At 35.0% G+C, this 24,903-nt stretch overlaps 1 protein-coding gene across 8 annotated transcripts in view; it reads right to left on the bottom strand.

Annotated features, from left to right (window-relative positions):
* Rbcn-3B (WD repeat-containing protein Rbcn-3B) overlaps positions 1 to 24,903 on the bottom strand; it is a 61,325-nt gene that overhangs the window by 35,666 nt on the left and 756 nt on the right. For 4 of the 8 annotated variants that reach the window (XM_022080685.2, XM_022080687.2, XM_022080690.2 and 1 more), the window contains exons 2-10: positions 23,852 to 23,958; positions 21,077 to 21,155; positions 19,019 to 19,187; positions 17,021 to 17,211; positions 16,759 to 16,904; positions 13,950 to 13,976; positions 4,260 to 4,350; positions 2,982 to 3,153; positions 1,868 to 1,950 (exon numbers count right to left, since the gene is read on the bottom strand). In XM_022080685.2, coding sequence (XP_021936377.1) covers positions 1,868 to 1,950; positions 2,982 to 3,153; positions 4,260 to 4,350; positions 13,950 to 13,976; positions 16,759 to 16,904; positions 17,021 to 17,211; positions 19,019 to 19,187; positions 21,077 to 21,155; positions 23,852 to 23,958 — 1,065 coding nt within the window. The remainder of the gene's footprint in view (positions 1 to 1,867; positions 1,951 to 2,981; positions 3,154 to 4,259; positions 4,351 to 13,949; positions 13,977 to 16,758; positions 16,905 to 17,020; positions 17,212 to 19,018; positions 19,188 to 21,076; positions 21,156 to 23,851; positions 23,959 to 24,903) is intronic. The other 4 variants (XM_022080688.2, XM_022080694.2, XM_022080686.2 and 1 more) reach the window with 3 other exon arrangements.

The raw sequence follows: 24,903 nt of genomic DNA, 5'->3' as shown, positions 1-24,903 counted from the left end.
GCACAGCAGGGCTCAGTTATGACCGAATGATCGTGGAATACTGCGACATGCTAATAACCCTCGGTACCTACAATAGTCGAGCTGCTGCACAGGAACACACGCTACGTTATCCTGGGCGAGGTCATCAAAACTCTAATGTGTTTCGATGACTGGTGCAGTGTCTCCATGAGACAGGACGTGGAACACTTACAGCACATGTGAATGCAGGTCGCCCACGGACTGTACTGACACTACCTAATGAAGATGCCATTCTTTACGTGGGCTCCTATCTGCTACTTGGCAGGCTGACTACTAAACATTATTGCAATTTTTTGGAAACTGTTCTATCTCGTGGCAAAACTTCAAGCAGCTGTGACAACGGTCGATGTCAACGTGTTAAGACGTTTTCGAGAGAACGCCGTGCGGCGCACTGCTGTCTGCTTTGAAATGGATGGAGGCCGCTTCAAAAACCTATTGTAACTATGAGAAGCCCATAGTTTGATCATCTGATAACTTGCACCATTTTACAGTAACGTGTATCACACCAGTACCTGTCCTGAGCTAACAATCTCCAATCGCCTTTAACTTCTATCTCCCACAGATCCCGCTTGATATTATCTTCACATTTACGTCTAGGTCTCCCCAGCAGTCTCTTCCCCTCAGGCTTCCCAACCAATACCCGGTGCACATCTATTGCCCCATCCATGAGCACTACATGCTCAGCCAATCTCATTCTTCTTGACTTAATTATCCTGCAAATATTGTGGGAGGAGTACAAATTTCTAAACTCATCATTATGTAGTTTTCTCTCCTAGACCCAAATATCTTCCTCAACACCATCTACTCAAATATCTGCAATCAATGTTCCTCCCTGAGAGTGAGAGACCATATTTCACAACCATACAAAACAACAGGCAAAAATATTTGTTTTGTATATTTTAATCTCTAGGTTCTTCAAAATCAGACGGGAAGATAAAATATTTTGAACCGAAAAGTAGCAAGCATATCTGGAATTTAGTCTCCTAATTTCCTCATAAATATCACTTTGATATGTTATTGTTCCCAAATATTTGAACTTCGTCACACTTCCAAAGGATTAACCACCCTAACATAATTTTGCCTGCCTGTCTGCTAATGGGATACTAACATGTACTTATTTTTTTCTGTATTTATTTCTAAGCCAACCTTTCTACTAGCTTCTAGTAAAACTTCTGTGTTTATATTTAAATCATCACCCAATAAATTAACATTATCAGCATATGGCAATAACTGATGTGTCCCATTCAATTGCAAACCCTCCTGCCTATCTTAGAATTTCCTGATGGCATATTCTAACACAAAGTTAAAGAGCAATGGAGACAAAGCATCTCCTTGTTTCAGACCATTTTTGATGGAAAATGAGCCAGATAAATATTTATCTATATGACTTTTACTACTGGTTTCATTTAAGCACATCTGATTTGTCTGCTTTTTATGTGTCTTAATGCATATTTAATGCAATACTGGCTTGCTAGGAACTGGAACATGCAATTTTCTCCAGCCTCTTGATACTTCCCCTTTCCCAAGTCCAAGTATTTTCATCACCATTTTGTTCTCAACCACCAAGAATCTTATGTACTTCCTCTTAATACTAAGACCAAGTTTTATGCCCACACAAAACAATAGATACATTATCTGAGACTTGAGATCATAATCAAAAGAAACCTGTATGTATAACATGTAATAGTAGCAAGCCTGTGTAACTTAGAACGTTTAGTCTGAGTTTACTTCAGTTTCTTCTCAACAGTCAAAGTGACCTTTCTTTGTTCTTGTAACATAAGGGCTGCTTCTATTTCAATTCAATGCTCAGTCATGACTGTATACTCTTTGTTTAAAATAAATGACTCACCAACTGATCCAGTATTCCTACAGGTGGAGGTTTCATCTCTGCCCATGCCTTGACCAAACTGGTAAGCACAGTTGGTGGCATTGCTGTAATATGGTAATACAAGGACTGCACAAATGTGAATGTATACATATTAATCTGCTAAGACATTATCATAATTATGGAGATAACTTCCTTACAAGAGGGAAAAACGATGGACAAGAGGATAATATAATATGGAAGTTTATAATCTGCATTCATCCTGTAGTCCAACATTATATTATAGAATATTCATGTCATGCTTGGGAAAAACACAAGCCATTGCTAATATATATATATATATGATGGGAAAACCCAAAGTTCTCAGTAACAAATACTCCTGTCACACTCAGGGAAAACTCAAACCATCCTAAGATCAGGGGAAAACAAAAGCTCTTGCTAGGATGCACACACAACAAATTGCTCTTAGTAAAGATGCCACATGGCAGAATGTTCACAGTAATGTTGCCAAGATTGGTGAATACACCCAAGCTGTCGCTAAGACGCAGAAAACATTCAAGCCAAGATACACATATTTCTCCTGGTACAATGATAATCAGTCATGGTGTGGTAATGACCACAAATGAAGCTTAACTTGAGCACCAACACTAGGATGCAGAAAAAATTAAACTAAGATATGAACATGTTACAGGAATTTATGTGATAGTCACACCTCTGGTGGCAAGGTATGCAAACTAGGTTTGAATCAAAACTGGTAACATAAAAAACAGGTTTATTCCTGCCAACATCAACAGGTCATATGCAAGTATTGTTACAATTATTGAATCAAGAAGGTTGGAAATGGACTGGGCATGTAGCAGGCATTCAATAAATGGGGACGTATTAATAATTTCAATTGGAAAATCTCACTGGAAAAGACCACATGGAAGGCCAAGTAGATGATGACAGATTAAAATTAAAGTAGCTCTTACAGAAACACAGATGTCAAATCTTCATAAATGATGTGAAACAGATTGAACTGGCTCAGGATACAACAGTAAATTTCTGTTATAAAAGTTCCATTAAATAGCACACTAAAATAGAAACAACTTAATTTTTTTGGAAGTCAAGAGAAAATTCAATCATACTACAAACTCACCTGGTGGTTTAGCAAAATCTTCTTGCTTTATCTGAGCCAGCTGACTATTGGTAACTTCAGGAATGTTCCAAATCAGTACACAGCCCTCTGAATCACCTCGTATTAAATATTTATACATTTTGTTCTGGCGTGACACCACATGATATCGCATAGCTGGTGGACATGACAGAGGCTGAAATTGTAACAGGGCATACACAGTTTTACTTCACTAAATTACTATAACAAACATAGAAACTTTAACCTGCTTGAACTTCAAATTTTTATGGTGTCTCCACCTATCTATTCATGGTGTTCTTAAGTTGTATTTATTAGTCTCATAGAATCATTAAAAAAATCATAAAAAATAAAACAATTCTTAAATCTTGCTTTCATGAAGTTTATATTTTAACAGGAGTTTTCCACAAAGTCATGAAACATTTGTTTCACATCTGTTGCACTCTGTAAAGAATCTTTCTTATAGAAAATGTATTATATTGTTACAAGCACTTGCTAGTGGCTTGTGCTTATGTCAGCAATAAACTTCCTCCCGCCCTCCCATGGGCAATAGCTGGATGCTGTGTTATGCCATCCTACAGTCTGAACAAGCAGGGTCTTTGTTGCTCCACCAGGCACTTGTAGTTTCCAGACAAGCCCAGGATAAACCCAAACAACTTTGGTCTTACTTGTCTAGACTCGTAGTTTTGAAAACTATAAATACCAGAAGTCTGGCAACACACAGAATTCTCAGTTAAGAGTGCTTGTAAGTAAATATGCAAGCAGCAAGTTGCAATGTGGAATGGCAGTAGTGTGTAAACACAAAAGATGACAGTGATAACCAGTGTAGCCTGGTCATTTATAAAGAAGACTGTGATTTGTAAACTGACAGAGTATTAACGAAGGAAATAATAAACTGTAACAGTATGTGGTATAAACCTATTTTTCACTTTCAAGAACCTACAGTGCTATTACTGATTTTGTTATAATATTTTATCAAAAAAATTATTCAGAACTTCTCTGCTCTGAAAACACAACACAAATGATGCAATAAATAAACTGCCAGTGGTTAATGGATTTATATTTTTAAGCACAGATATCAGCTGTTATATTTCCCACTTCTATGAGTACACAATATGATACATATTTAATACATTGTTCATTTTAAGGTATTATAATGTAATACCAAAAATGTTTAAAATGTAAATTTCCAGAAAAACAAATGGTCTGCTAGCACCAGGAAACAGTGGCATAAAAATAATGAATGTGGGGCCGAAGTACTTCATTTCCATCCACAGGTGTTACCTTATCTGATGGAACTGCTAGCAAGCAATACAAAAATGGGTTGTCATTTTCCACTGACTTGCTGTGGAAGTCCTTGCTGTCAGCAATGCTACTGTAAGAAAGTGTAATGTATCAGAATCAAGATTGATGTATTACAAGGCTCCCATCAACAATTAAGAAACAGACACTAAGAGCTAAGTTATAACATAACTTCTTAAACTAAAAATAATTCATTCTTCAGGGGACCTCAACTGTCTCAAGAATAAATAGTGTTGTATAATCTGAAGCTAAGTATAATAAATTCTTCTCGGGCTACCAGCTGTTTAAGGTGGTTTAATGGAGAAACCACCAACATTTCAAGAACCATCTTGACAACTACAGTACCCTGAGGACAAAGATGGTCCTAAAAACAGTGTTTTCTCCAGTAAACCACCTTACACGGCTGGTAGCCCGAGATGAACTCATTATACTAAATAGTGCTGTAACCTAAAACAACAAATCCAATTTACCCTCAACAGCAGACAAATTATAGTACTGGAATGTCTGTCCTTGCATACTTTATCTCAATTAGGAACTTGCCAATAATGTTGTCATGTGATGAAACTAATTCCTTTATAAATTCCTTCCTTAGTAAACTGCTGGTATGCTATCCATCCAATATGCAAAATTTGTTATTGTTACATCTAAATCACAATTTGAAGTCAAACACAATGTTACAAAATCTGACATAGTCTAAGCACTACCTATAAACATTCTTAGAAAAAAAGGAAAACATACACTTCTGCCTGCTGAAATTTGAATATAACTCTTCCTTGAAGTTAGATAGTCCTGTATTTCATCATCCAGTACTACTAAATTTCTTTCAAGTTCTAAGTGGTTTTCTCTTGATAAATGTATTTTTAAATACCCTTAAGGCAAGATGTTATGGATGAAATGACTAGTGACGTGACAGTACTTACTTCAGTTAAGTACTTTTGTGTTTACATGCTTCATTCACAAGCAAAATATTTTCAGAAATAAATCTCCATAACGCAAATTTTTCATGATATATAAAGAAGCTTTTGCGGCAACTGAAGTAGATGAAAGACTCTTGGGTTACAAGCCGTGTCAGGTGGCTGTATGGTGAATAAACCATATCTTCTGCCAATGTTTCGAGAGCAATCTCTGCTCTCATCCTCATGGCTGCTGCATAACAAATCTGAACCTTTGTAGCACACTTGCCACTGGGAACTGAGATATGGTTTATTCACCATTCAGTCACCTGACACGGCTTGTCTTTCATCAGCAAATTTTTCAGTTTAGCGGTAGTTGATGTGTCTAAATCATATGTTTGTAACATATGCATAAATATATAGCGTGTGTTAGAGTTTCATGTCCACATTCTTTCTATGAAGCTTAAGGAATGTCTGTTTGGAACTAAAAAAACACTCCTGACTTTTGTAAATGTAACTGAAGTTACAAATGTAGTTATTATGCAAATTATATTACTGAGACTTATCAATATAATTTTATAAAATAATTTCAATGAGTCATACATTTAAATTATATTTATTACTAATGCAAATAAATTTTATTTAAGGAATCTACAATAAGAATGGAAATTAAATCATCCACTGTGGTATTTTTAATAGTTCTGTTAGAGCTCAGACACAACAGGAAAGCAGATATTTGCAAGAAACACCAGGATTACTCAATGCAAAGGGAGCCCTGGTGTAGGGGAAAGATGATTAAAAACGTGAGTATAAGTTAAAAAATCCATGATCAGCCTGCTACAGAGGAAACAGCTTATATAAAAGTCTACAGCCCAGAATGCTGTATGTTTGCACAGTAAATGCTGTTGACTTTGCCTGCATTTAAGAAGTTTAATGAACTACTGATATTATCAGCCAAAGTGGACAAAAATCCTTCACTGCATTGTCACAGTCCTGTTCTGTCAGGGCTCTACAGAATAAGAGAGATAAAACTGTGTATAAGTAATATTATACATTTACCTTTACAATCAGGCAATGATTAATTATTGTTTCAAGAGTAAAATGTAAAAAAAAAGCGAGTGTTATATGCTTCTAAGAATTCAAAATCCATTTTCATCCTCTGATGTTACTTCATAAAGTTGATCACTGTGACGAAGAGCCAGAAAAACTGTGTGATGTATTATTTGTATCATAAAATTATAAACATAAAAATAAAAGCAAAAGCAAGAAAATAACTGCAGACAACTACATGAACAGCCATGCCCTGTTAAATGCCACAAGTCACAAACACACACACACATCAATCACACTAAAACAAAATAAAACAAATACATTACAAATGGCAGTCACCCAAAGAATTAACAATCTGATCTACTTAAAATTTAAAGCCCATAAACCTATGTCAGTATTGAATTTCAGTTGGGTCATGTTCCTGAATATGATGCTTACTAACTATCCTCAGAGTTAGCACAAATACAGTATAGCTGAAATTCAGGCATAATTATACATGATAAACAACTGAAGCAACCCCTGCAAAAGAATAAATAAAAGTTGGTGCTTTTTTAATTATTTACAGGCAAGTTCTGCTCCCTTTACAATATAACTGTGCAAAAGCCCTTTCTATTTATTCTATCATAATGGCATATACCAACACTTACTACTGTTATTACTTTCTCACAAATAAGCTTTGGTCTCTTAGGCCACCTTTAGTAATTACTTATACATAATATAATCATTACGTTACGATCAAACAAATGTCTTTTAGAATTACATATTTAAAAATCTGAACTTTTTTTAACAATTAAAATGTTGACATACTGCCATCGTCATCAGGGCGATGAATCGCCCTGATGACGGAGGCAGTATGACCTCTGAAACGTTGGTTAACATCGACCAGACTACACAGCGCAACAACCCAGAAGACGGAAATCTTCAAAACTATTTAGGTCACAAAAGCTGAACAAATATTAATAATATTATTTTATTTGTACTGACAAAGAAATGTTCAAATAATCCTCCTCCTCCTACATCATTATAATTATCTGCTCTATGTAGAATGAATTCGTGTACATTCTAGAGCGTACCATCAGTGACCATACCCATTACAGCATGCAGATGGCTACTGTGTCCTCTGATCCAATGGGGAGAACCAGGTACACATTTTCCATCAAATGCCCCCACTAAAACAAATTGATAGAGATTACATCTGGGGACTGTGGAGATTAATGTATCAGTCCTCCTCAATTGATCCACTGACCACAAAACATTTCGTTAATTAAATTAAAAACATGCAAAAATGCTAAGCACTACAGAGTGATAAAAAATATACCACAATTATAGTGGACATTGCCCATTGCCTAAGACAAATTTAATGTACCAATACCCATCATTCTTTACTTCAAGTGACTGACATTTCACTGACAATCACTTTCAACTGTTTTGTTTTTGACAGTAGTGACAATGGTTGGGAAAAAACTCAGAAAATTTTTAATACCAACTACTACACAATCAGGTCTAGCATACATGGCTACAATTCAAAGGCTTCTTGGCTTGATTCTGATAACTGGCACTAATCTTAAACGTTGTTTAATCAATTTAAAAGTAAGTTACATACTGAAATCTGAAAAAAAGACTTCCCCAAGTAACATATGTAATATTAGCTATATAGAATTAGTATAAGTTCATTCTAATGCCTAAACTACTATTTAAAAAAATAGCACGAATATGTGACAATGATGATAAGAAGCAGAATTCAAAGTTGAGCAGTATTTCTACATGGACCCACACATAAACATAACTTGAAGACATAAACAACTTGAAACGATCCTGTTAATTCAAGCTCATGTTATGCAGTCAACTGCGGTCTTCTGTATCATGACAAAATATGCTCTTTTAGCTCAGTAAAAGTGCTATGCTATGCTCAGAGTAAAAACTGAAGGTGGAGGAAATACACTGGTCCAAAATGCTGGCAGTATCACAACATAGAAGCCCACTATCGATATCTTCACTGCCATGAAAACCTAAAGTCTGTCATGTAATGCCGATCTGAATGAATCTGCTTAAAGGCACTATCTTCTACTTCTGAGCTGTTAGCATACATGCTGATATTCACTGAACCACACATAATGTTAAAAGACCACACAGAACTTGCCTTTTAAAATAACACATTATAAAACTTCTGACACAAAGATTTACCATCTTTAGTGGTATGATAGACAGAACAATTTAGTTCTAACAATTTCTAATTCAAATTAAATCTGAAGGTTTGTGATGAGGGTTCATTATTAAAATAACAGACCTTAAAACAACTGAAACACATTACACACAGAGAGACTCCAGTCTCTGAAATGTTGTATTTTAACTATATTAAGAAAATAGATAATGTCCACAAAGTCTGTTATTTCATTTCTAGTGCATTCATAAATGAATAAATGAAAAATGGTACAATCATGCACATGACAGCACAACCACAACCAGGTAAATACTGCAAGGGAATACACATACAGGATGTGCAGCCAGGCAATACAAGGAGAACTACTGAACTATTTACTAGTCTTACATTATTTTATAATGCTGGTAACCTACTAAGAAAGTTTGACAGTGTTAAACAGAAATTCAATGAGATTATAAGAATAATTGTTATTTTTCATTTCAAACAGTCAGATTTTCAGGGAGCAAATTTATTTATCAGCTCCAGTCACTGTTATATATTATTTTCTATACTACAGAAGCCAGAGGGGAAGAATATTTCATAAAGACCACTGGAGGGATGGCACAAAACCATAATGGGCCACACTGTCTAATATCTGACAGGATGATGATAATTTTGTTTTCATGGAGATAAATGAGCAACTGTACTAGTGACTAAATCAATTTGATTCAAAGTCTATAATTCACACTTTAGCAAGAATTAAAGTGTCTTACAATTTGTTACATGAAATAACTAAAAAGAAAAGTTCAGAATGCATTTTCATAAAAGAATGTAGCTCTTTGCTGCAATACTCTCTCCAAGAATATCAAACTCATTCAAATGGGAAATTATATAACCATATATTTAATATAAAAATATTCCTATTTTTACATGACAAGAACATTTTAATTTACAACAGAAAATTGATGAGCTAATCTGTATTCAAATACAATACCAATAATACAAAGAATGTTATGCCTGTAACAACACTGAATTGCCTAAACTGCAAATAAAAGCAGCAATTGATTATTCCTTTATTATTATTTTTATAATTGAATTGAATAAATGAATTGAACTGAATAAAGTGATACCACACTGCTAACATACATGAATGTCATATATCAAACCAAAAAGAAACAATGTCAATAATGAATATCTCAAATATTATGGTATATCCTGGTATTGCCTGACTTTCAACAAAACATTAGTAAAAGAAAACATAAAGGGCTGTCTGTTAATTATAAACTAAAGTAATTAAATTAGTAATGTAAATGTAAACTTTTCCTGATAAAACCAAACATTCAACACTAGGCCATGCAAATTTAGCTTAAAACCAATAATGAATGACTGGAGAATCAGAAGATCTAATAAAAAATATTACAATGCAAGAAAATTACAGACTGCAGCTGTAAAGTCTTAAGAGTCCAACAATAAAACCATAAAGCTCTTCAATTAGGCAATGCAATTCAAAATGGGACACAGCAACATGTTATGTTATGCAACATGCAACCATCCATTGCATACATGTGTGTGTGTTTGTGACAATTACTTCATTCAATGTTCCACAAAAATATAAAATTATGCAAAACAAAATATGAGATGTAACAAATAATTAATAAATTAGCAAAGCATATTTAATATAACTGGAACATACTTTGAACAGATGTAATTCTATCCTTTTATCTTTTTGACAAACCAGCTGCAATCTTTCATTTTCCATTTGTTAAAGAACTCTGAACACCTCTTTGCCAAAAACACATCTCTGGATCTTTTTGCATATATACAAAGGAAAAGAAAAAATAATCGGTGGAAATAAGAATTTCAGAAAATGAAACAAAAATGTTAACAGTGGACCTTGCAGCATCAGTCACGTAGATAAGTACTTAATTATGCAGAATGTCAATGTAATAGTTTCTGTGCGGTTCATAAAAACTCTGGCCACTAAATCAGTCTGTTTCATCTTCAACCAACAATCTGGGTAGTGATGTCAAAACACTAAAAAACTGCTTTGTGCCATAGCAGGAGCTCCATCATGTATAAACCACATAGTCTGTCATGTTGCCAATACTACACCCCCAGTAACTTAGATATTTCTTCTTTCAGAAAATGTAAATAGGAGGATTATGAGAGCCAAGACAGTAGCTCTATGAGGGGATCATCAATTAATGTTGCCCAAACATTACCTGTAAACATGCCTTTTCACTGCCCAATTCTGCTATATCATCAAAGCAGTAATGACCATATATTTATCAGAACTTTTTGGCTTGATTTTGGGAGTAGAACATACGAGGTGCGATCGGAAAGTTTCAAGACTGTGTCAATAGAGGGCGAACCTGATGTAGTACGAGCTTCTGCCGCTAGGGGGTGCGGCCTACATTCATAGTGAATCAGTGTGCCAGCCGGCATCATCGAATTAGCATTTGTTTCTTAGTTACGGGCGTTTTGGTAGTGCATTACACTGACCCTCCTGCGATTTCGGAATGGCGGATTTTCATGAGTGCATCAAATTTTGCCAAAGACTCGCCAAAACGGCTACGGAAACCTATGAAATGCTAAAGCAAGCATTTGGGGAGTCCGCAATGGGTCGTGCACAAACTTTTGTGTGGCATTCACGTTTTAAAAATGGCCGAACCTCTGCCGATGATGACGAGCGTTCTGGACGACCATCTTCGAGCACAACGCTTGAAAATGTTATGAAGATTCGGCAGGCCATTCACGAAGATCGACGTCGTACCATCAACGACTTGTGCGACATTGTTGGGATAGGCTATGGGACCTGTCAGCTGATTCTAAAGGAAGAACTCCACATGCGACGCATCATGACAACGCGCCAGCGCACACCGCCCTCAAAGTTCGGCAGTTTTTGGCCTCAAACACCATGGCCGTCATCCCGCACCCTCCTTATTCGCCGTGTGACTTCTTCCTCTTCCCAAAGATGAAAATTCAGCTAAAGGGAAGGAGATTTGAGACGACAGAAGAGATTCAGGCAGAATCGCAGATGGTGCTTGACAGGCTGACAAAGAAAGATTTCCAGGGATGCTTCCAGGCTTGGCAGCGGCGCTGGGATCGTTGTGTTCACTCCCAGGGGAACTACTTCGAGGGTGATGGATGAATTTAATACCTGAGATAAGTGTACGGGTTTTCATAGGCGCAGTCTTGAAACTTTCCGATCGCACCTCGTAGTAATCATTATATTTATGCAAATGACTAAGCATCACTCTGTATGAACTGCAATTTATACACTCTGTACAACGAAAATCAAGCACTAAAAATTTCTAAATCCAAAATGGAAGTGATTTAAGCATATGGATGTTGCCATGATCCTAATCATTCATAATCTCCTTCCATTTGTTCATGTGTAGCTTATAATTGCATTAATTGCAATTATTTATGCCAGATATCTATTAAGCAAAAACACCAATACATATGCCTTATTGAAAAATGTGAATTAACATTAATGAATTCCAAAACATGTCAAAATGGAGGTGAAGACATGCTTTGCTTGGTCTTCTATATCTTTGGTAGACAAGTTGGTAGGGCAGTGGATCAGCAAGACAGGAACATCACATATGCAATTTGAAGTCCTCACATGTTTTTAATGCATATGCTGTGTTTGCAGAAATATTTGTTATTCAACTGTGTGTTTCAATTGGAAATGGATAACGAAATATGCAGATCATGATATTCGAAAGAAAGTGTATAATTATCATCTTTCTGTAAAGCATGTAGTCCCGTAACCTTTTGGAAACTTGCAAAAAAAGTAACTGTCTGTATTATCATTCTCATAATCATTTTATTATCTGCACTACATTAATGAGGCTAGTAATGCAAAAGCAGCAGGCACTTATTTTATTTTTCTATGACTTACTGTTCACTGGCATACTGATTTAAAGGTTTTGCGTTTGAAAATGAATGTAGACAAGCAATTAATTTGCAAGAAGCACATACTTTAGCACACTTCTTTCATATAGTATACCAGTTACTTAATAAAATATGAATATGTATGTTAGCCCTACCAAGGGCTGTTTTCATGACTTGAAGCATCTGAGACATCAACAATCCCTGAGCTTCAAACAAGAACCTCATTCATCTTGGAATAGACTCAGACAGAGACTGACTATTGTTCATCAACTTTATATTAACTTCACTGTTACTTCTTATTTGAGATGGACATCGGTACAGTTGACTTATGTAATGGAGGCTCTGAGAGGGTTTCATATACTTTGATGGTCATCTTGTGTACTCTTCGATGTTTATGCTGGTGCAGCTGCAAGTTATACTCCATAAAGGGGACCAGGTCCCTTAAAACCCTCCAATTCAGTTTCAGTTTTGCAGTGTGGAAGTAAGCCCTCTGAATCCCTGGTCAAAATATTAGGTTTCAACAGTGTACTGTTCCTTTTTCATACAAAGTTCAATGTTTCACTCAGTAGTGTGTTTGCCTACGGTGTAGATGGCTGGGGGTGATAAGGTGATTTTTAAATCACAATGTACTTTCTGTTTTTGCAGATCATAAAATTTCATTTACTTTTCAACTATTTGCAGTTATTTATTACATCTTCCTTGGTCATGTCTCAGAAAAGTCATTACATTATGTTTTTCTTCAAATCGACATATTGGTGTTGTGCCAAGCAGACATCTCAAATAAATAACTGTAATTAACAGACGATACAGAAACGGCACATATAGGCAGATACAATGAGAATATGACTGACTGGAATTAAGATCCCAGCTGTATGCTTACAACACCTCCAGTTTTGGATTTAGAATTTCTCAATGCTTGATGAAACAGCATTTAGTGCCACACTACAAAGACTTAATTTTAAACATATCAAGAATTTATTTGTGCTATAAAGGGGGGGGGGGACTGCAATGATCCACAGTGTAACAGTTTAAATTTCTATTTACAGAAATGAGAGACTGTAAACATACAGGTCGAAGAGAATAGCTCTAAACCAGGGTGGTCCAACTTTTTTCCTTACTTGGGCCAGAGTAATTTTCCTGTTGGACCCAAGGGCCAAGAAACCCCTACTTTCACTATTCTTGCAATGTCGTTATCTTTAAAAATACTTATTCAGAAATGACAAACTACCATTGCATATGATGAAATATAAATTTTATTTAAATGTGCACTAACTACTATAGAGTTGTATATTATTTTAAATTTGCTCCTGCAACAGCTTGTATCTCTCACAATTTTTACCTGGAAAACTTACACAAATTATTTTAAATCCGCTATTTTAACAGCTTGTATCTGGTACAATAACAATTTGTACCAGTAAAACGTACATCTTATGCTTTTTAAAGTCAATGGTTTTAGTGAGAGCACTGAGCAGAATGTTCTGTTACCAGTGACCGAATATCAAGTTGGAAAAAATGGGTTTGTACTAACTAGTAACAAATTAACAAATACTTTCGCTGGCTGGATTACAAGTGGTCGCGGGCCACCAGTTGGACCACGCTGCTCTAAGCCATAACTAACAAGACAGCCCCAACTATTGGCAGATGCTGAGGTGCATATGATAAATGAAAGAACATTATGTTCCTACCAACCTAGAGACCATCTTCCCTTTCAGCTTGCTAGTGCAGGGTGAGGGAAAGGTTCGTCATTGCAAGGAAAGAAGGGGTGGGGATTAAGGGTATGGAAGAAAAAACAAAATAAATAAAATTAGTTATATGACCGCACTACGGACCTACTACACTAGTAATTACCATAATAAGCTTAAAAATGTTTCTATATTAATTGCTGGTATGCTATTTTGGAGAAAATATCACAAACTGCTTCTTTTAAAAGTAACAGTGCAATCCAGTACGCATGGAAGTGTGTAATATTTTAAAACAGTTTCCGGATATTCTCTAACAAAAGAGCATGCAGCTTCATGTACAAAATAATTCTACAGTTCATACACTTTAAAAAATGTGATATAATAAATAATGAAATTATAAAACATACTGTATAAGAATGATGCAAAATAATCAATGAAATGTGCTTCCCAGAAGCAACTATTTGTGGAAAAATTAGCTAATTAAAACAACTGCACTTCACAGCAGCTAAATACAATAACTTTGTGTATGTTTCATGTAATGTAACTGTGTAGCATATATTAAATTAATAATTGAAAATTATCATACAAACACACATGTCATATGTCAGTGTTAGCAAATCTATAAAGGCAGAAAGAACATTATGACATTTTAGAAAACCTTTCCGCCAGTGTTATCGGAGGTATATTCCTGAAGTCTGTTACATACAGGATCTTTTTTTTTCTCTGTCTCTCCCTTTGGTGGAAACCAGGAATATATGTAACCAAACACAATGTGTATCAACTACAGAGATAACTGGTTAATACCATTTAGGGAAACAATTGCTATTTTGAGAATCAAATGAAACCCATAAACACACTATGTGAGAAGCAAGGTTATTGATTGTTAAAGCAGGTGGTACAGATAGTCAACATTGGTTTTTTAAGAGTTAAAACACCTTTTCCCATACAATAAAGTTTCAATAAAATGTGTATGGTATGATGAAGCCACATTACACAGGTGTCCAACAAAATACCTACCAAACTTTAGGTGATTATTCATCAGTTTATGCTGAGTTAATAAAATGTTGTATCAACACGGGTCAAAATCTCAACCACTATTCATTCCAGCAGAGCACCCATCGACAGTGGTGAGAAAGAGGACATGCTCATGCCATGTGTACATACCCACCACTTTGTAGGTAGATTATGTTCAGTCATTGTTGTGAGTGATAATGAATACACAGTTCACAAATGAAGAATATACAGACATTCATATTCAATATGGATTCTGAGATGGGAATGCACATGCAGTAGATAATGAGTAGAGACATCGGTTTCCTAGCTGTAACCACCCAATCAGAGCAGTATCTAGAACATACATTAACAGTTGCACGATGGGATCATTCACTACAAGTACTTGGGAGCATAGTGCACAATGCATTCATGTCCAAGAAGGGATACCATAAAAGATCCAATGTAGTCTGAGTGCACACATTCACCATATTGTATATTAAATGCACACATCTAAAATGCAGGTACAATGAACTTTACATCAGGAAAGTCTGTACCCATACCACTACAAAAATATATGAAAACTCTTCATCCTCAGAATTACACAACTCACACATATTTCTATCATTGGACTGTGACACAGCATCGACTTGTAAAACAAAATTTGTTTCGTGATGAGGTCAAATTTATGTAGGATAGGATAATCAGCTGTCACAACATCACACATGTTCCCCCAACTACCCAAACCATTCTACTGTAAACAACTTCTAACATGGCTTTTCAGTGAACACGTGGTGTAGTCTTATCAACAACCAGCCTACTGAGCAATTTGTTCTTGAGGAATATTTAACAACACACTACCACCAGCATTTCCTACAGGATGAGCTATCATTTATTTTGAAAGATATTCTTCTACAGGCAAGATTAAATATGTGGGTGCAACACAATAGCGTTCAACCTCATTCTGATCTACAGCTTAGAAAGTACTCAAATCAATGTTATGGAAATCAGTGGATTGGTCATAGAGGTTAGCATGCTTCGCTGGCTGACAGAATTGACACTCTTTATTTCTACTTGTAGGTATCTATAAAAGACTTGGTGTAGCAGAATATATCACAGACAGGAAATAAACTCTTAAAGTGCATTATGAACAGTGCTGCTCTCATACAGAACCAAATAATAATACAGAAAGTAAACATGCCATTTTAAAATAAGCTTCCTGGTGCACAGACAATGCAGCATGTCATTTTGAACAGCAAGCTGCTTAAATACATAATATATGTAAAACATACATTAAACATGAGCACAGTACCATTCCTATGTAGATGATTCAGTTCTTAAAATAAAATAATTTTATTTAATCCTCCCTTTCCATCCATCATAACTATGTAACAGTTGAGATTTTGACCAACGATAATATGTTTACCTAAAAATAAGCCAATGAAAAACCACCCAATGCTTGGCAGATGTTTCGTGGGACATTCTGTATACTTGTTCCAAGAAATGCACACTTGTAAAATCAGAAATAAAAGTCCCCTTTCAACCACAGAATATATGCATTCAACACAAATATGTGAAAATTCAAAACTACCCTTTTCTATCTATCTAATTTTACACATCATAGTTTTAAACTTTTGATATAACACCTATTACTTACTTGAATGTGTTAATTTCAAATACAGTCTGATTAAAAAAACAATTCCATCAACCCCAATGTAACAAAATAAACATTAATATTTAACCATCACTTAGTACAATATGCAATTTTACCAGATACCCAGCAATCAACACAGACATACACAATCAAAGTAACAAATGTGACTTACTTTGCTGGCAGCTTATACATGTACCCTCGCCCCTCATCACTCCAAACAACAACACGATCAGCAGCTAGAAAGTCTCCACCTAACCAGCGCTCACCTCGTGGAGATATAACAGAACATAATACTGAGAAATCACCCGCATCATAAATCTGAAAAGAGAAATTCCAAGGTATGATTGAAAATTATCAAATACTGGCTTCTAATTTAATACAGTTTCGTGTTAAAAATATCCTTCTGCTTTCCACACACAATGAACTATAATTACCTGCCAGTACTTCGAGCAAACAATGAGCACAGTACGTTGATTATATGCACAACAGGTCATGCTAAGAGCACTGAGACAACGAATCTGTTTGCTTTCATTCTCGTAGAATGGTTCTGAGCTTTTCAATTCCTGTCCAAACAGAGTCCACACCTTCACAGTACCAGTAGTGGTCAAGGCTAACACAACATCATCTGAAGTGGGGAAAACAGAACACAAATATCATTCCTATAATATCAATACATTCAAAGAAGAGAATTTCAATATACATACACACATCAATGCCTACCTATCAATAATTTTTCCACATATTCAAGAATATGAAACATGGCCTACTAATGCTTTTGTAATAACATTTTCATATTATTATGGAGCACAGTTCTCGAAGTTCCATACTATAAATACATCTACTCATGTATTAGACAAGGTAAAAATGGGAAGACTATTTCCTACATAATAGTTTCCTAAACACTGTGACTGAGTTACACACCCATCCCAAGTGAGAAAACTGACAGTGCCCTCTATCTAGTAAGCAATATTTTTTAATGCACATTGAATATTCTAAGTATCATAGCTGTATACAAACAGTGATAAAGGGAAAGAATGCTTCCTGAATAATATTCAGTTTCTAAAAACCATGTTTATAAAAATTGACATTTTTAAACTTTACCATCATTTACAGACATAAGTATAACATACTCTTGATTATTCATACAAGAATTATTTGGTGCTTGGTTTATTTGTGCATGTTCCTAAAACATTTAATTTGTTTCATTCTGTTATCATCACTTGTTGAACTTAATTAATCTTTAAAAAAGAATGTACTGTCATATACAGAAATGCAGTCACTTCTTTACCACTCATCCATTTTGTTTTCTTATCAGCATGTTTTAGGCATCCTTTAAACTCTTCTATTTGCTGTGGTACGCTGCAAGTGAAAGCAAAGACCGAACCTTTCCACTACCTAGCCCACAAGAAACTACTCTCCACCACTGTTTTTCTTCACTTTATTCTTAGCATTTTCTCAATTCCATAGGTTATATACAGCATCAAATGGAATGCTGATTCTGTATGATGAATTTAAAAGTATTACAAATAACGCAGTTGTTGCATAATTAAACATAAACATTCCAATGTAGTATTCCAGCTTATGCCTGAAGAGACTATGGAAAACTACTACTTTAATTTTTTATTTCTTTCTTATTTCTTATTTACTCCTCCTCTAATTATTTCAGTTAACTGCATACTGTATTCTATCATTACATTCCATAGACCCATACATTAGTCAGATGACAACAGGATGAGGAATAAGTCACAATAATACACTACAAATACACAAGTAAAATTCATATTACTAAAAAGAGTTCACACAAAATAAGTGGTTCACACAAGTACTGCCATGTTAAAGATAAGTCCACCCATTAGATACAGTAAATACATACAGTCATGCCCCAAATAAAAGTAGCCATCAGTTACTCTTGTACAGTGGAATAATTATTGCTTCTGTAGTTACAATTTTATTATGTGATTCTTATTCCCCTTTCTGCATTCTAATAAATTTTTATCTATACTTTTAGATAGTATATATTTCTTAATATTTTAAAAATGTCCTGTCAAATATAAAAAAATCACAGAACTCTGTGAGATAAACACCCCTTTGACAAAAATAAGTTGTTGTTATGATAAAATTACTCATTATAAGCCCTTTCAAGAACACTGGAAGATTGTCTACACTTCCTTAGTGACAATGCAGGAAAATAAGCCTAATTTGTGCTTTGAAGCAGGAGTACCAGTACATTAACTGGTTGCAAATTATATCAGATTCCAAATTAAAAGTAAATTACTATTATATAAATTGTGAATAAAGAACCTGTACATTGTCTATTTGACCAACGATATATTTGCCACTATTAACTATACCTAATAGACTTACCAAAATTAATTCTGGATTTCATGCAGGTGGGTCTGTGCTACAACTATAAAACATGCTACTAGACTGACCTTTCCTCTTTGCTGGCCGTAGAACATGTAGTGCACTGATCCAGTCAGGGTTAACTCTTGATGCCAGAGTAAACACAATCTCCAAGCTGAATGGGTCCATAACAAGCACTTCAGCATAATAGCCATTACAGAAAAGGCGCACATCATCACACCCACACATATGGTATGCCTATAGCAAGCAATGAAAAATCCTTGTTATTGTAAACTAGCACAAAAATAAACAGAATAGGAAATGATTTCTTTAACATCTTCTCCTAACCCTCCTTTTCTTTTATCCTGTTCATATGTTTATCTCCTTCCCTCCAAAATATGTTACAAAAGAATAACACTATAAAATAAGAAATGCTTCATGTGTCATTTGAAATTTCTTTTCAAGGTCCACTTCCATTTAAACAGGGTGGAAGCAAGCATAAAAGCACGAAACTCTGTTTTGGTCTTGGGGCCTGAATCATCTGATAAAACATACCTTGCATATATCTACCAGTCAGTGCTGTCATTACAGTGGGGTAACCACTTCAGGCCCAGTGCATCAAAAATACATTGTGACACATTTTGTGCACAGTGTCACCTTAAACACCCATGAAGTATAAAATAAAATTAAAAAGTAGACAAATTAAAAAAAAATCATGTTAAATTTGCAGACTTAAGAGCAAATGTTTGTGTTCAGTGAATCCTTCCACAATAAGCATATCTTGTTGGGAAACTGACCTAAATAAATGTTTGTAGACTGAGAACACCACTCACCCCCATACAGTGTCAAGGTTGAGAATGAGTAGGAGGTATAATTCCTTTCCTCCTGAGTGCCTACATGGTGCATCCCAGTATAGCTTTAATTTTTTTAAATTGGACTGGGAGTATTTCTTGTATCTATTACAGATCTGGTATATAAAAACACATTGTGAGGATAAATTGTTTCATCACATACTTGTGATTCGTTTCCTATACACGTTATGCACCCCACATGAACGTCCTTTTCCCTCCTCTGGCCAGGCTATGGTATGTCCCCACTCTCCTATTGATTTCCAGGCCATCACCTAATCCTGACCCTATTCCCCACTGGTCTTGTCAAGGTTCTACCTTGACTGGTTGGTTCTTATATCTCAAACCAACTTCACAAACATGGCTTACTAATCATCCTAATGATTGAGGCAGCAAGGACCTTTAAATCATTGGTAAACTTCTACCAGACTACATGGCATTACAATCCAAAAAACTGAGAACCTTAGATCCTACATGTACTACAATTGTTTGCAGTCTCTTGGTGGTGATCAGGACATAAAAGTTGTATTTTAAAGCATATTAAAGTACATAATTTCATTGTAATCCCAGAACAGAGTTAAAAATGCTGTCTTACCAGTGTGAGCCAGGTAGCTCAGTCAGTATACTGACTGGCTATGGGCTGACCAATGTGTGCTTGTCACTTTATTTTATATTTTAGTAACTAATGACAGTGACCATGCCGTACCGCAAGCAGTTGGTTGCTGGTTTCTCATCACAGATGCCTGCGTTCACACTCAGGGAAGTCCATGTAGGATTTGTGGACAAAATGGCACCACTGGGACAGGTTTTTATCCAAATTCTTTGATTTTCCCCTATCAATACCATTCAATCATTGTTCCATACTCACTCATGTCTCAACTGGGACACAATTATAGGCCTGTTAATGGCTGCAGTTCCACACAGACATTGTCATACAGCCACAGACTTTGCAACAACAATAATAAATGACACTAGTAATGCATAGCATTCAAATTCCTATATTTACCACTGTGTGAACCTTCCAGGATTTGTACCCAGTGTGGCAACAGTGTTCTCACAAGTCTGCACAGCTGCTATAATGGTGATGATAAAGTAAAATTACCAAAATGAGGAAGGCTCCAGCGACATTATTATTATGGCAAGTTTCATAATAATCAGTCGATTATTGTCTATAACATTAATGCTTACAGCCGAATCAGGGAGCAGACCAATACATCTTCACAGACAGAATTAAAAAAGAAGCAACTTTTGTTCCTAAAGATTTCTAAAATATTAAAAAACAGTTCACAACAGCAGTACCTGGATACTGGTGTGTACATATGGTAGCTTCACAACTTCTCTACACTTTCCATCCACCAAATCCCAAGTGCACATTTCACTGAAACAGTATGCATTTATATTACCTATAAAAATAACATAAAAACAATTTCACACACAGTCAATATTAAAATTTTGTGCCTGTGAAAAAGGTGATCTATGCTACTTATCCACCATATTATTTGCTACAAAGAGTGAGCAATATGGACTGCTCAATGGAAGGAAGATAAACAAGTGAAACTCACTCTCCATCTCTACTTTAATCCCCATCCCCCAATATTCACATCGTCCATGACGGAAGTACAGTTAAGCCTGGTCATAACAAACACAAATATAATGAGTCCATGAATACAGCACACAAATGACAATTTCACATTTCATTTACTTAAATTTATATATAAAATTTCTCATATATAACAAGCATACTTCAAGGACGTAACAAGTAAAACTGGTTTCCCTGGGGAATTTTTTTTAGCTCTTTACAACATGAAACCTTTTCAAATGTTTATGTTCTTAATGTTACAGAACATCTAAGTTTTAACCTGCACCTGTAGCATTAGGATTACATATTGTTGTGGATAGCCTGCTTTAAACACTCTGGCTGGTAAGTCATAAACAGTAAGGATTTTACCTCTCAATAAACAACAAGTCTGTAAACAAGAGAAGTGTCCGTGCATGAAAAATTTGGAAATATTCATGAGTTAGAACATGGTGTAAAATAGTGTGTAAAAATTCAACATACCATCATATATAGTTTCAATTTTATTACAGAAAAAAAGACCAAACTTTACCTGCATTTGAGAAGAATGTCACAATGAACAAAAATATAATAAAATGTTGGTTTTATTACAAAGACAAAATAACCAAACCATTACTGAAGGTGAACATGCTTTTTCTGAGTGGCTGAAACAGTATGAAATAAAAACCTCTGAACATGATTCTGATATTGATAATTTCAATAAAGCTGATGATGATTTGGCAACATCTGGAGTACCTACAGATGACGGCGTAATAGACGCAGTATTACAAAAAGAAGACAGTGACAAAAACAGTGATGAATACTTCAAAAGATAGTGACTGCAAAACTGTTAGTAATTCATAGTCCCAAAACGCTGTGCATATGTTAATAAACCTTTCTCAAAACAGCAAAACATTGAACAACAGTACATTTAATGCCCTAAGTGTGTTTCAAATAAAGAAGGTAATAATTAGTATATGTACATATCTATATTTTAAAATTATTTTCATGCATTTTTTAGATTTTCTATATTAGTTTTAACAATATTTTCCAAACAAACATTTAAAAAATGTAATTATAATAGTCTTTTATTACAAATCCTAAATATAATGTAATCATTTGCTGTAATTTAATATGTGCCTTTGAACATGTTTCTATCGTCAGCAGACAGACGGGCAGAATTATCTTAGGGTGGCTAATAAATCCTTTGAAAATGTGACAAAGTTCAAATATTTGGGAATAACAATAACAAATCAAAATGATACTCATGAGGAAGTCAGGAGGAGACTAAATTCTGCAAATGCTTGCTACTCCTCAGTTCAAAATATTTTGTCTTCCCATCTGATTTCTAAGAACCTGAAGAATAAAATGTACAAAACAATAATGTTGCCTGTTGTTTTGTATGGGTGCAAAACATGGTCTCTCACTCAGAGGGAAGAACACAGTTTGCAGGTGTTTGAGAATAGGGTGTTGAGGAGGATATTTGGGCCTAGGAGAGAAGTCGATGGGGTATGGAGAAAACTGCATAATAATGAACTCAAAAATTTATACTCCTCCCCCAGTAATGTCAGTGATGGGTGGGGTATGTGGGCCGCATGGATGGGGCAAGAGGTGTGCACCAGGTATTGGTTGGGAAGCCTGAGGGGAAGAGACCGCTGGGGAGACCTAGACGTAGATGGGAGGATGATCTCAGGCAGGATCTATGGGAGATGTGAGTTGAAGGAGACTGGATTTTGTTGGCCTAGGACATGGTCTGGTGGAGGGCTTTGGTTAATTCGGTGATAAACATTCGGGTTCTGTAAGCCATCTAGTTAGTTAGTTAGTTAGTTAGTGGATGGCAAATAACAGTTATAACGAGCAAATGCAATCAGTGAAGTTTTACCGTATGTGTCTATCAAGAACATACACAGTTAATAAATCAACTTTCTAAATGTTACATTTCTGAGACAAAAAATAGCTGTAGTGATGAGATCATTACTGAAGTCAATGGCATAAAAAATTAACTTCTTTAAAACAATGCAATTTCTGTAAGAATACCTAACAATCTTGAAGGATCAATCATTGGTCATATCCACTTGATGACAAATACATATAGTATATTTGTGTGAGAAAGTCTACAACAGACTGAAAACAAAGCATTTATATAGCTGTAAAGTGTAACAGTTGGTATTGACAATTCAATACAAACTGTTTCATCTGGCTACTGAACACTCTGTGGTCTAAAGTTAAATGTTAATTAGTATGCCAGTTAAGTATAAAATATATATCATATAGGGTTAAACCTCATTTGAACCACAATTTTCAACAATAATTAATTATACTGATTATTATAGATATAAAGCAAATTTTTACAGTAAAAGAGAAAGTTTCCTCAAACATTCAATTTAAAATTGCACAAACAAACTTAAACACATCAGTACAGTATCATGGAACACTTAAAAAATTAACTATAACGTCAATTTCCAAATATATGAATATGAAAAACAGCAATAAATATATTGCATATAAATGTCACTTACCCACTCTCAGATGAGCTTACAATAAAATTATTGTCCAGTACAATGCTAGCTTTAGACAAACACAAAACTGGAGCAGTGTGACCAACAAGAAGACATCGTGGAGTCATCTGTAAACCAATAACACAAAATTCACAAACTAGAAAGACATAAACACCAACAACAAACATTAGTTCAAACAGTTTGTTAGTATAAGTTACAGTATAAAACATCCAAAAGACAAATGAATATTAATTTGTCAATAGAGAAAAATATAACATCTATAGAAAAAATTTAATCAAACAATAATACATAATGTGTTAATCAAAAGAATAACTTTACCTTTACCATTCAAATGCATATTTGAACACTTTATTAAACAGAACAAATAATCATTTCTGTATTTTAATGCTCAATAGGAAAGATTCTGGAGGACAACTTAACGCACAAACCTACAGGATATATTATGAGTGGAATAAACATCTAGGATGTGTACAGAATGTCCAGTGACTTTATGTCAATACATCAGAATCTTATTCCAGACATAATTCCGTCAGAATTCCATATGAACATACGTCCAGTTCTTGATGGTTATGGAGCTATGGATATTTCAAATGCCCCTTGCAACACAGAAAATTTGCTAGTGTAGTTCCTCTCTTCTGTTTAATTTGTGAACCACCACAATCAATCCAATGGTCAGGAATTACTAATTCAGGTACTCTGTCGCATGTCAAATAAAGTCTAAGGTGCCCCATCACTCTGAAACTACATCTGTAATTGTATTAGTGTTGTTCAAGACGAATGAATAACTCTGATGTTCTATGAAAGGTTCAAATCATCTTAAATTTCAAGTATAAGTATCTGTAGCTCCATAACCATTAAGAATCAGATCTATGTTCATACATTTCAGACTAGGAATAAGATCCTGAAAAACTGATACATAGTCACCAGACATCCTGTGCTTTCACAACTCTTAATGGCCAATATAACTAAATCAGTAACGTATTATTCATATTAAAAATGGTGTGAAGAACAGGACAATATTATGAATCATGGATAAATCAGTAATATAATGA

This window comes from Zootermopsis nevadensis, unplaced genomic scaffold, assembly GCF_977971745.1.
Source record: "Zootermopsis nevadensis isolate Lab colony 2312 unplaced genomic scaffold, Znev_1.0 Znev_ptg000019l, whole genome shotgun sequence".
NCBI lineage: Eukaryota > Metazoa > Arthropoda > Insecta > Blattodea > Termopsidae > Zootermopsis > Zootermopsis nevadensis.
The sequence above is the reverse complement of the archived record's forward strand: the minus strand, read 5'-3'. Positions and strand labels throughout refer to the sequence as shown.